The following is a 13,557-nucleotide window of genomic DNA, read 5'->3' on the forward strand; positions in this document are numbered from 1 at the left end:
TTCTTCCATTTCTCTTTCTTTCTTTCTCTCTTAAAAAACCCAAGACTGAATACTTCCAACAGCAATATATGTAGAAACCATCCATCTATATAGGGACAAGATTCAATGACGATTCCCTCTCCTCTTTGCATAAGTTTGACTGTGATGTGTGTGTGTGTGCGAGGTGAGGTGAGTGTTCAGGTACGTGAAGAAATGACAACTCATTTTGACTAGGAACTAGTGTGAGGTCGAGTGCTTAATAACTGGGCAAAACACATTTATCTTTTAAAAAAAAGTCAATAGAGACACTTTTCTTTTTTGAAAACAGAGTTAAATGAAAACAGTGGAATCAAAGGAAAGACGCAATACATTTCAAAACGAATAAAAAACATCTTTTTCAAATCTAAAGTCCTCTTTTTTTGTGGGTGTACCCCAAAAGTTTGCAGAAAAACAATGTGGATGACTAAGAATTCTATTCGACCCTCCAAATTAAAGCATCCGGATAGGCATGTATCTACAAATGCCTGGAAAATTGAAACCACCTATATACAGTTTTATAAACATTTTAAACACTGAAAACATACATCTTTTACAAACCAGCCTGTTTATAACAGACAAATGTACAACATGGTCTCTGGTACAGTGCTTTGCAAGAACCCTCCCCTTTTCCAGACACATCTGTCACTCCCGAAATGCAGTAGTATGGGCTCATAGAATTGTTACGTAGGAGCAATTCAGGTATTTGTTTGCTGAAGGGTGCTATGGGACATACTAATGGGTCCAACATACTCCAAATGACTACAGAATTCTCTAGTGCATTCTGAACACTGGAAGAGACGAATTATGGCCTTTGTGTATTGTTACATACTTGTAATTATTGCTTTTCATTATTACAGAAGGAAAGAAATACCTTATTCTTTTCCTGTCTTAGTCAGCTGGCTAAATGTCACTGATGTCAAACCCATGCATGGCTACTTTAAACCCCCCTGTGACACACGACTGGAAGCTCAAAGAGGTGGGTCTGACTCAGTGATGTGCAACTGAAGGCTGTAAGACACAAACTAACAAGAACACACACTGCCTCCTCACGGACCACACAGAAAGATGGCACTGAAGAAATGCCTCTTGGAAGCCCCATGCCCCACACATCACAGAACATCCAACTCTAACCACATGACCAGTGTCTGCAGCAGTGAGAAGGCCAGATAGACAAGCCACACAACACGAACACTAGTTCATCCTGAATTAGTTCATCTAAAGGTCTTTTCTGGGTCTTTAATGATTTATGTTGTTCGTCTTTCCCTGTTTGTTTGTGTTTTGGCCCTCTTAGCTTCAGCAAAGCAGCAAGGCAGTGTGGCTAGGCAGTCCGCATCAAGAGGCCAATAGGAAACTGTACTTCCTTCTCTTCTGGGATAATGATTTCTTATGACCGTCCCAGGGAAATCTGCCCAGGCCTTCCTGTGACTCCAGTGGCTTAAACCTTAAGATTATGGCCTTGACCTACATATATTGCTATGACTTTCCCATTGCGCTTTGTGAGTGGGCAGGCTAGGGGAACACGGAAAGCAGGCATGGGATGATGCTCAGCAGCAAAAATGCTCTCAGAGGAAGGGAATACATGAAACACACTGTCCATCCTTTACAGCCCTCTGGCTCCTGCTTGCAGTGTGACAAAGAGCGACGGCTTCTCTCAGCCTAACATGTGCGGCACATCTCCCGACAGATACAAAGACATTCACTCATTGGCTAATTTTCCATCGTGGTGGACAGGACAAGAACAGACAGTGGACAGAACTCTTGAGAAGGGAACAACAACATAAAAGCATAAAACACACTGGGCGGGCGTGTTCCACACCACCAGCTTCACTACCAGTGACGACTACAGCGTGAATATAGTTCTGTGCTCACTCCATCCCCATTCTAGAAACATTCATTTGGCAAAAGCAGCATTTGATGAATGTCCAAATCTCTGGGCCCATCAGAGCGCCCAGAGAAATGGCCTCTATTTGTTTTTATTTTCTTGCATATTTCAGTGAAGGAAGAGCGGGAAGACAGAGGTTCAGCAGAAGAAAGCAGCTTTCAGCTCAGGACAGCTTAGTGATGTGCGACAGTATAGGCAAGTGATAGTGCCTAAGTGGATGGGTAATGGTTTTTGTCAATGAGTGGACGGACTTCCATGGGAGCCTGGGCAAGTCTCCTCCTCTCTCTGGGCATGCCTCCTACACGCGAGCATCTTAAGGACCCATTCTTTAGAACTGTGGCCACTTCACCTAGTTGCATGTAAAGCTCACTGCACTCCACTTTCTAATCTGTAAGAGCATCTGATTTTTAAGGAGAGAATCGGATTTCATAAGTTTACAGATAAAGAATCCAATGGACCCAGCGCTCATCAGGAATGTCTGCAGAGCTATTCTGCTGAAAGTTAGCAGGAAGGTGTCCTAAAGAAAGAAGTATTTTATGTAGGTCAGAGGAGAGGTCGGGCAAGGATTTCTTCAGTGACTCTACAACTGTCTGCAGATAGCTCTATTTATGCCTTCATTATAGGGTCGGCCAGGCGTTCTCTCTGGAAGAGATGCTGGCTAAGCAGTGGTGACTCATTGGCATGAATCTCATTTTGTAGTTCCCAGGGGCAAGAAATGAATTGTTGGTTTTACTTTGATGGTTTTATGCTGTTGTGTTATTAAAAGCACAGCAGTGATTCAACTCTGGACCATTAGTTTGTCATTTTCTTTGTGATTCTTGCAAATGTGCTTCTTATATAAGAAAAATACTAAAGCAGCCTTAGTGAAATTCATTTATTTCTAAACCACAGTGTGGATAATACCTCCGTGGTGAGTCCAATCGAGAGAATGGAAGAGAAAAGCTGAGAAACCAGACAAGTGTATCTACCAACTTAGGAAGTTTGGAAATGAAAGGGCTTTTTTTTTTTTCTAATGACAGATGTTCAGAAACACTGACTCCTCCAAAGAAGTAAGAGGATTAAAGACATGGAGGAGGTGATGGGCAGACCCCAGACGGCTCCCTTTACACACCAGTGGTGTCACCAGGGACCATCCATACAGAGACCTGCTCATGAGACAGATGTGCAAATATGCATTCATTTCCCATGGTCACTGCAATGGCGGTGGCCACAGCTGATCAAAGTGAGAGAGGAAAGTCAACTCCACTGCCAGCTTTAACTTTTGAATGTTGGGATTTTTTTTTTATTTTTCGTGGGATGAGCATTCTGTCATGGGAAAGTGATGGCTAAAGCCTACATGCTAGATGGGAGGAAAACCCTAGGGTGTAATCAAATGCTACACAGTTTCAAATAGTAGTTCTGGAAAATTATAAAACACTGTCTTTAAAAAAAAATCACAGTACTTGCATTAAGTTATTACAAATGGCAGTACTAAAGTAAGGTTAACTGAATTGGAGTAAGATATGGCATTTGGTGGTTCTGTTAACACTAAAGATCAGAGAAACCGGAAGGTGAACAGTGCTTGCTCATCTCACGATTCCCAGCACTGAATCCTAAACCCTTTGGGGCAGCTTTCCTCAAGAGCAGCTGTAGTGAGTGCACACTCAGAGTGATACCTAGGTCCTCCTTACAAGCACACATGCATGTCCACTTGCACGCACACATGCGCGCACACACACACTCACCCACACAATTTAATTTATACATAGTCACTACCTATGTTCTTCTTTAAAAACCTAAGAGTATTTATAATGTCATCATTGCCAGTTTAGAATAACACACATGACTTTCACCCGTGGCCTGGAGAATTGTGACTACCTTTGACAGCATCACATCCCTTCTCCGCTGAATTTGTGAAGTCTGCATAGACTTTCAAATATGCCTCACTCTAAAGAACAATATACCAAAAGGGGTCAGTATCTGCAGCAATATTAGAACCAGGATATGGCCAGGAATATTTGGCAGACAACAACAACAACAACAACAACAAAAAACCCCCAAAATCATCACAGTCTTTCTAATGTTTGAACATTAACCTCCCCGTGCCCCACCTGCGGGAGCCTAGACAGCCTCTTATTGCTTCTCTCTTGCTAACTTTCTCAGAGATCACAAAACCCAACTGTATTATACTGGATGCTTAACACAAGTAAGAAAGGAAAATCTGAGCACACTGTGTATGTTACTGAAACCTAATTTTATAGCTGAAAATTAGGCAGCTTGTTTAAAAAATAGAGTTTGTTTTAAAGGCTTCTGTCCACCTTCCGGTTTAACACCCATTTATCTTTTCTTTCATCTAGAACACTAACTTTCCTAACAAACATCACTACTATTTTCACTTCCTTGGCTCAACATCACATGCAATGATGCCCTCCCCCCCCTTTATGGTGGCAGGGTTAATACTGTAAGGATCTTTGCTTTCATATTTTCAGGGGCACAAAGATGCACCAAGCCACTCATGACTTCCCACTGAACTCAGGAAACTCATTTCTTCCCCTTGGCACTCCAAGCCACAAACACAGATAGATACCCACAGCAAGGATTGTCAGCTCCTCCCTCCCTGCTGAAACAACTCTGAGCCTCTGCGTGTCACTCTGGGAGGCGAGCTCGCTTGTGACAGTAAGACAGGTGAAAGTGTTGCTCATAGAAAATCCACATTTCCACGGACATCTCTCCATCCAGACACAAGTGCAGCCAGTTTCCTTCCATGCTGTAGTGCTCGGGGCACAGCACCCAGGGGTGTCCTCTACACTTGAGTCTGGTGCTGTGTTTCCACAAAGGGAATGCGAAGGTTGCTGAGGCTGAGCTCGCCCGCGCTCTCGTAGTCACTCATGGCTACCTCGGAATCACCAAAGCCACAGTGGGCTGACATATCCGAGGATGGGGTGCCTCTGCAGTTGTGCAAGGACAGAGACACACTGTCTGTGGGGCCCGTGACCTCGGTGCCATGGTTCATGCCTACTGCAAAAGTACTAAAATCGCAGTTGGAGGGTGGGCCCCCCAAATCCGTTTCATTGGGGAGTGGGTGAGGAGGGAGGTATTGGCTGGGGTGAAACCGAGGCCTTCTCCTGCAGTCTGGGCTCATGGTGCCAGCGAGTGAGGTGGGCTGGGAGGGAGGCAGAGCCTCATACTGCTCGGGGAAGTCCTCAGGCAGTGGTGGTGGCAGCTGATCCTGACTCAGGAACTCCTCTTCATGAGGTGGGGGGTATTCACTGTCAATGTCATAGCCACCTAGATAGTAGTCACTCTCCAGCTCTCGTGTGCTGCCCTGGTGTGCCGACCCTCCGTCCTGGCTCTCATAGTTGGGCATTTCTTCAATGTCAGACAGCCGTGCCCCAGGCATCCAGTCAGATGTGTCCCAGTGGTAAGCTGTGAGAGAAAAATCCAGATGATTAACTTCCTCCACACTAGAGAAGGGGAAAGGATCGATGAAGAGCAGGGATGAGTCTGTCATGCATTACCAAAGTCCAGGAGACCCTGAGAGCCAAGGTCATATGCAAGCTGTCTCCAAGGGCCCATTAGGGGCGGCCATGCTTAGGCCTGGAGAGAGCGCAGAGAAAAGGAGCCTGGCTGCTGCAGACTCCTAGTCACCAGGTCCAGCGACACGACACCAAAGGCATGCTGATGGAACACAGACTTAGCATCTTCAATGTCCGCCCTCCCATCCCCACTTCCCATAGCATGCTGTGCACAAGGCCGGGCACATGGCAGCATGCTGGCAGAGAGATGCACTGGTCTGCTGTGAACTGCAAAAGCCAGGGGCTTTGCAGGTAAGTGGGTGAATTCCACACACAGGCTGGAGTGGCGGAGTGCACGTGGGGCTGAGCGCACAGGACACCTGGAACATGCAAAACTCAGCTGGAGAGACTCAGGGGGGATGGGGGGAGGGCGCGGTGAGAATGAGTGAGCAGTGCGGACACAGAAATGAGCTGTTATCCCGGCTGCTGGCAGAGTCACCTCTGTTGTAGTTCTGTCCTGGGTCCATGACAGACACTGTTCAAACACAAAGTGAGAAGTGAATCCGGCCATCCAGGCCAGGTGAAGAGAGACAAAGCAGACACTTCAGAAGCTCTAAGACACTCTTGGGAAACCAAGGCCTAACACTGAGCTCACACTTAAAAAAAAAATCTCTCCCCACTGTGATTTAGGGAACGAATACACCAATCCCATCTGTAGTTTGCTATAATTTTATTAAAGCGCTAACAAAATTACCTGATATAAATTAATCCTCATAACATTGCCATTTCTGATGACTTTATAAGTATTCATAGCTCACAGCAGGTACTCAACAAACGCTAGAAGAAGGTAATATTAACTGATTAATCTGGATTGCGAATGAATATTCTTTACTTTGAAGAGATTTGATAAGGGAATCAGGATATATTTTAAAAAATGAACTAGATTTTCTTTCAAAATTGTTCAGTTTATTATAATCCATAAAGATACATCTGGAACCTTAATTTTTTTTTTCTGGTACTGGAGACGAAACCTATGGGCTAGCTAGGCAAGTCATCTATGTCTGAGCTAAATCCCCAACCCTGTTATTATCTTATTTACAAGCAACATTATATTGCACTTTCAACCCCAGATAAATGACCACATGAGCAAACTCTCTAGAAGGACACAGACTTGCTATGGAAGGAGGAAAACAAACAAACAAACAAACAAAGATAAAAAACAAAAAATAAGTGTAAATACCTTCATTTTCTATAGAGTCAACTACATTGTTGACAAGTTGAATGACAGTCACTATGGATGCTTTTGGCAGGAAGAGAAGACAGGAGGGAGGGGAAGGACAGTTCCTGGTTAGTTACACATTTCAAACACTTGTTAACGACTAATCACAACAACGAAGACTGCACACACAATGCCCTTCCCCCACAGCCTTCCCATAGTCTGCCTCTCAGGGCAGGTGTCAAGAGGATGCTTATGTATGGGGCCTGGGAATCCTGGGAACCAAAGGGAAGCAGCAGAAAGATGGGAGTCAATGCTCCTTAAAAGATGGGAGGTAGTGCTCCTTAAAAGATGGGAGGCAGTGCTCCTTAAAAGATGGGAGGCAGTGCTCCTTAAAAGATGGGAGGCAGTGCTCCTTAAAAGATGGGAGGTAGTGCTCCTTAAAGGATGGGAGTCAGTGCTCCTTAAAAGATGGGAGGTAGTGCTCCTTAAAGGATGGGAGTCAGTGCTCCTTAAAAGATGGGAAACACTGAGCCTCTGAGTCGTTTCTTCACATCCCACCACCGGTCACTAAGAAGATGGTGGCCCATGGAGCTCATGGAGACTTCTCATTAGCACTCACAGGGACCCTCAGAGGGAGACCTCACTGTTCTGGGGGAAATTGCTTGCCAGTTAGCAATGAGCTCTGAGCCCATTGTCAATGATGTAGGAAACCTTGGAACTTATACGGGCCTAATGGGCTCACACATATCATGGATGGTCCAGGTCAACCTGAAGCCTATCTCCTGCTGGTGAGGCTTGGCGTCTATTGGAGTTTCCTCAGATGCTCACGACTTCAGGTGGGAGGGCCTAGTGCTACCTACCTGGCCAGATGCTGAGCATGAAGTGATAGGTGCATGAGTTATAGAGCCTTTGAGAGCCACCGGCCAGACATGGCTGGAGCCGCTGCCTAGTCTTTGAAACTGTAAGTTCTCAATGTTTACTATAAAATGCAAAGTTGCTATAGATTTTCTTCCAACTGGAGCTGAAGGAAGGGGGATGCATCAAAGCAAACAGGCTCAGAGGCTTGTGTGTCCAGTTTGAAAACGGTCAGAGGAAATGCGGTTACATGGTTTGTTATCCCAGCAGATAGATACGCTAGTGTCTCTGCGTGTCTTTATGTTTGGAGGTGCATGTGCATGTGTGTGCGTGCGTGTATACACTCCTGTGTATATGTTTGTGTATGGTATATGCATATTTGCATGTTCATGGGCCCGTGAAGTCATTGGGAGACCAGAGCAGGACACCTAAGTGTTGTTTTCTTTCACTTCTCAGAGACAGGGTCTATCAGTGAGCAGGAAGCTTCTCATGCTGGCTTGGCTCTTCCCCACAATGCTCAGGGTAGAAACGGGGCCCCAGGCATGGGGTTTTATGTAGGTTATAGGGATTCCAACTGAAGTCCTTGTGCGCAGAACATGTGTTCTTACTTACAGAGCCACCACCTTCCCAGCCCCTGCACTGAAACATCTTTAGGGGTGGTTAGTACTGTGTGAACGTGTGGGAGAGATCTGGTTATGCATGAGAAAGCAGCTATTGTAATCCTACAACTACTTCTTGGCCACCTTTCCTGTGTGTTACGTCCCTGTGTATGTTCTAAAGACCCAACCCAGGACGTAGCACACAGTACTTTGCAAGGGTCTATGTGTTGAAAGATTACATTAATTAGCAAGTGTTAATTTGGTTTTCTTGTTAACTGCTGGTCTGTGGGAAGGCAAGTTAAGGTGCCGCTAGGGTAAGGGTTGCCCGACCCTCTACGATCCTTGAAATGATGCTTGCTTTAGCGCTATGGCACAAACATTTGCTGGTTTAAATTTCCTCTTCCTTCTCTGCTCATCCTCCTCAGCTGTTCCTCTAGTTGGACATGTCAGCCCTTTTGCCACCAGCACAAGTTTGAGGGAGCTGGAGGTGCCAGATTTGGCTGTGAGCCACAAGGACTTACACGTAGCATTCTGGGCAGACAGGCATTTTCCTAAGGAGCTGCCTTATAGTTTTTAATCAGTTCTCTAAAACCCCACGACCCCAGCCGATGAGAAAGGAAATTCAATGGAACAAAGACATCACTGGCTCTACGGAAAAGCCGCCACACCTCCAAACTAACTTCTAAGGAACTGGTGGCTGAACACGGTGGCCACCAGTGTCCCAGAAGGGGGGAAACACCATTCTGTTTGTGGTGAACTGTCACTGGGGAGGAGGCAACTCTGTCACCATCTCAGTCAAAGAGAACTCGTGCCTGGAGGGAGTTCTGATCCTGCTCTGACCAGTGGCTTATTAGGTATTCTGGGAAGCACTCTCAACAATGAGTCGAAAACAGTTAAAAGCCAACAAACAGGTCACAAAACCATACCAGCCACGTCCCCGTCCCTGTCACCAGGCAGGAAATATGCTTACTGTTGTCGTCGCCAGAGTCCGACTGGAAGGAGCTGAGGGACTGGACTTCAGAGTTGCTGCCTTTGTTACTGTTTGTGAAGCAGGTCACCTCACCAGTGTCTTCAGCCCCTTTGTCTTCAGGAACAGCAAGAGAAAGCAGAAACAGCACTCAGTTGTGCAGCCTTCCAGACTTGTGTTCTCTCTCTCTCTCTCTCTCTCTCTCTCTCTCTCTCTCTCTCTCTCCCCCTACCCCCTTTTTCTTAGAGGCTTTTTGATTTGCTTCCAGAAAATAAGTTCGCCCCACAATGGAAAATTGATTGTGCCATAGGGGGCAAAGGTCTGTCAATCAAGTGATTTACATTATGGATTTGAAACCCTTAACCCATGGTAAATGAGCTTCCGAATAGCTGTCAAGCCAGAAGTAACTGTTCCTGCCTCAAAGTGAGGACCGTGGAGAGAGGGAATGAGCACGGACTGCTGCCTTGCTCTTCATTCAGACTTAATTTATGTCATTTACATGAACTGATGTGGTGTCAACATCAGGTTAAATGAGATTACTTTAAAACAGGGGCATAAATATTTTATAGGAAAGAAAGCTGTTATATTTCTCCCAGCTTCCATCTCTGGGGGAATCAGCGGAATTTTCAGCTCTGCCTTCTAGAGGGCAGTGGTGTTTCATCTTGGGGCTGCTATGTTCTCTGTCCTGTGTCTGGTTAGAGGACAGGCAGATGTGAAATTTTCCTTATTCACTTGGTGGTTTTTTTTTTCTCTCTCTGCTATAGATAAATAGGCAGGCCCCTCCCCCTTTCTAATTTGAGAGATGTAGGAAGTAATAAAAAGCATCATTTCTTTAAGTGGTCCAGTCCAAAATGACTTAGTTGCCCAGAGATTGTCTCGCCAGCTCTAACTCTGTCTTGGCTAACAAAGAGGGAAATGTATTCTATAAACCCAATGATACTTCAGGGGAAAATTTGAGTTTTGGCCTGAGGTGGATTCTGGAAATAAAACTGTCATATAACAAAATACTGATGGAAAATATTCTCCAAGAAATATTTGAGACCATCCTGGAATGTGAGTGTACAAAGGGACACCGACATCACTGCTCCCCCATAAAGAATAATATCGGGCGCAAACACGAGGACTCCCCACCTGCTTTCAGATAATGAAGTCAGAGCCTTGGATAAACAACTGATAGAAGTGTAGGCAGATGCCAGGGAGAAAGTCACCTCCCAATAGCCACACCACAAAATATAACAAGGTATTTTACCAAAGGGCTAGGTGTTCACAGCTGAGCTTTGGATACCGAGGAACATGAGAGTGCTCAGCTGGCCTTGGTGGCTGCAATGACTCATTCAAGCCCTTTGCTTTGCCTTTACCTAAAACTCCTTTCATTTCCTAAATAAAATAAGCATCCTTCGGCTGGGTGTCGTCATCGCACGCATCTTTAATCTCAGGACTTGGGAGGCAGAGACAGGAGGAACTCTGTGAGTTCTAGGTCTTAGTCTACATAGTAAGATCCAAGGCAGCTGGTGCTACACAGTGAGATCCAATGAACAAAGAAACAGACAACATCTACAGAAGAGCCTCTCCACAGCATTGTTCTGATGCTTAACTCCAGAGAAGACCCCAGGGTGTGATTTAAAATACACACGGTCACAGGTCAGAACCAGCAGATGGCATCTTGGTGGCAGTGCACCAGAAAGACCTCCCATGGAGAGATGCTCTCTTCTTGCGCTCTCCTCTGCCTCCTCTCTGCTGAGCCTCTGGAGCAGTTTCTGATAAGAGCACAAACTTGGAGCCTGCTGCCCAGATTCTGCCCTTTGCACATCCAGGAGGTAGCTGGAAATGGTACCCATGTTGTTGTACAAGCACATTTAGCTATAAGAGTCCACTCACATGGAAGACACAGTTGTGGCAGTTTTACTTCAGCATTATCATCACATTGTGTTGTCTACCCCCATATATATAGTACACACACACACACACATATGGGGGTAGACAACACAATGTGATGGTAATACATATATACAGTATATATACACACATATATAGATATATATGTGTGTATGTATACATATATAATATATACACATATTTGTATATACACACAGAGGTCTTAGTCAACCTAGTCAGCCAGTGAGGGGTCTCTCTCGTCCCTCAGTGAGCTGATGCTTCTACCATCAACTGTGCCATGTGCAGATGGTGGTCACCTGTCAGCTCTTTGACTTCTAGATGTTCCCTCCACCCAGCATCAGGCATTCATGCTCTCAATACTGATCTGTCTGCTTCCTGATTCTAAGAGGACCCTCTCCAATAGCTTCCTACTGGAATTGACTCAAGCTTAAGGATTCCTTAGTAACGTCCTTTTTGTCCAGGAGCGCTGGCTATTCCCTTATCTACGCATGCTCTGTAGGACCATTTGGGACCCACCTCTCCCTCCTCCCTCCACATATATAGCATAGGGCAGAAGCTCCTGCTGCCGAGGACTTCTTAAAATGTGAGGACACAGAAAATACTGTGTGGCCTGGAGAAAAGTCAGGGGACAATAGAGTTTGCCTTAGTGTCATTCTGAAGCCAGGCCATGGAGCAGTTGCCTTCTCACCTAGATGCAGAGACTGCTTTGCTGGCTCAGCCTCCCTTCCGGATGGCATTCAGTCCCTTGCAGAGTCTGTCAGAGCTGTTTTAAACCTGTAATTAGCTCATGCCACTCACCTGCTTAAATACCTGCATCACTGTGGCTCCTAAGTCCTATCTTCTGGCTGATGCTCAGCCATCCCAGCCACACTCAACTCCATTATTTGGCACACCAAGCTATATCTCTTTCTAGGGTTTATACCCTCAGGCTTTTCCTTAGGGGCCAGATTCTTATAGCAGAAGGCCGAGAGGGAAACACAGCACCTGGTTCAAAACACTTCGCCTGCCTGTGTTCTATCCTCTTGTTTCATGAGACTGCCTTTCTTTCCTCCCTCCTTCTCATAGCTTAGCATTGGCCATGGTTTCTGAGACTCAGGGGCCTTCCCAGGAATGGACCCCAGACCGTTCTTGCATCTCACTCACTTTCAGATCCTGTGTCCCAGCCATTCTTCCGGATGGAGTCGCAGTCTGAGCGGCAGGGTGACACAGCCGGGAGGTTGGGGGCCACGCTGCACACCACCACGCCCCGGCGTGCTGTCAGGATGCGTGGGGATTCTGGGTGGAATGTACTCATCTCCTGTGGCTCACCGCCCAGCCCGTCCAGGCCTTTATCTAGATTGTTCCTGGAGTCACTCTGGAAGCAGGGAGTGTAGGCCATGGGGCGCACCGGCACCTGCGGGGGCCCCACCTCCTGGTACACATTGCGCCCATCCCCCGCACGCAGGCTGCGGAACGGGATGCCATTGCTCTTGTGCAGCAGAGCCGCTGTGGCAGGGTCCTGCACTAACGTGATGTTGTTGCGGGAGTAGTTCTTGCGAAAGACCTTCTTGCGGAAGACGATGAAGAGCACGACCAGGGTGAAGATGACGAAGAGGACCACAGCGATGCCTATCAGCTCCTCCTTGCCCACGTAGGAGTGGCCAGCCTGGATGTTGGGCACGACCACGGGGCGCAAGCCACAGTACTGTCCCACATAGCCTGGGGTGCAGTTGCAGAAGAAGGAGCCAAACAGGTTGACACAGGAGCCCCCGTTCTCACACTCCTCTCGCTCACACTCGTCCACGTCATCCTCGCACCTTCAGTGACAAACCACACAGAAGTCCTGTATCGCGACTGTATCAGAGCTCAGGCAAAAGGCTCAGCGTTAAAAGAGAAGGAAACTCCTACAGAGTGCAGTGGCCGTGTGTGTGTGTGTGTGTGTGTGTGTGTGTGTGTGTGTGTATGCATGTTCATATGTGTGTGTACACCTATGCACACACATACGGGGGACCTCAGGCATTTCTGTGTCCTTGCCCATTACTTTGCAAAAGACGTGCCCTCTCAGTTCTTCATGGGTTTGGAGAGGGAAGAGCTGATGGGAGGGGAGGATAAAGAGGAGATTATTTGGTGTGGAAAAGATACCCTTTCCAAATCCCCTGGGTCAGGCATACCTTAGAATTCAAAACTGTGCAAGTTTAGAAACAGCATATAGTATGTGTTTCTCACATCTTGTAAACCACTTGTGCACCTGCTCCTTAAGGGTGCAACGTAAGGACCTCATCATCACACTCACCAGCATTTCCATAGTGAAACAGGAATGGTTTCATCGAGTGAGAGAAAGGGACCAGGGAGAGCATCAGCACACTTCTACACAGTTTCTACCACTGCAAAGTAGGCTTTTGAAATTACTGTGTGTGTGTGTGTGTGTGTGTGTGTATGTGTGTATCTGTGTCTGTATACCATGTGTGTGCAGCTGCCTGCATAGATTAGCAGAAGGCATCAGACCCCTCGGAGCTGGAATTACAGGTGGTTGTGAGCCACCTAACATGGGTGCTGGGAACTGTGTTCGGCTCCTCTGGAAGGGCAGCTAGTGCTCTCAGCCGCTGGTCTATCTCTCTGGCCCAGGAAGGCAGGCCTTTAACTCTGAC

The 13,557-nt window shown here is 46.5% G+C and overlaps 1 protein-coding gene across 5 annotated transcripts in view; it reads right to left on the minus strand.

Moving 5' to 3' along the window:
- Window positions 1-256: 256 nt before the first annotated feature.
- FAT3 (FAT atypical cadherin 3) overlaps window positions 257-13,557 on the minus strand; it is a 603,907-nt gene continuing 590,606 nt past the window's right edge. For 3 of the 5 annotated variants that reach the window (XM_084783568.1, XM_084783570.1, XM_084783569.1), the window contains 5 exons: window positions 12,074-12,726; window positions 9,038-9,151; window positions 6,635-6,694; window positions 5,894-5,929; window positions 257-5,305 (listed from right to left, as the gene is read on the minus strand). In XM_084783568.1, coding sequence (XP_084639694.1) covers window positions 4,683-5,305; window positions 5,894-5,929; window positions 6,635-6,694; window positions 9,038-9,151; window positions 12,074-12,726 — 1,486 coding nt within the window. In that variant the 3' untranslated portion in view covers window positions 257-4,682. The remainder of the gene's footprint in view (window positions 5,306-5,893; window positions 5,930-6,634; window positions 6,695-9,037; window positions 9,152-12,073; window positions 12,727-13,557) is intronic. The other 2 variants (XM_084783571.1, XM_084783572.1) reach the window with 1 other exon arrangement.

Source organism: Acomys minous (genome assembly GCF_964271855.1).
Source record: "Acomys minous genome assembly, chromosome: 5".
Classification (NCBI taxonomy): domain Eukaryota; kingdom Metazoa; phylum Chordata; class Mammalia; order Rodentia; family Muridae; genus Acomys; species Acomys minous.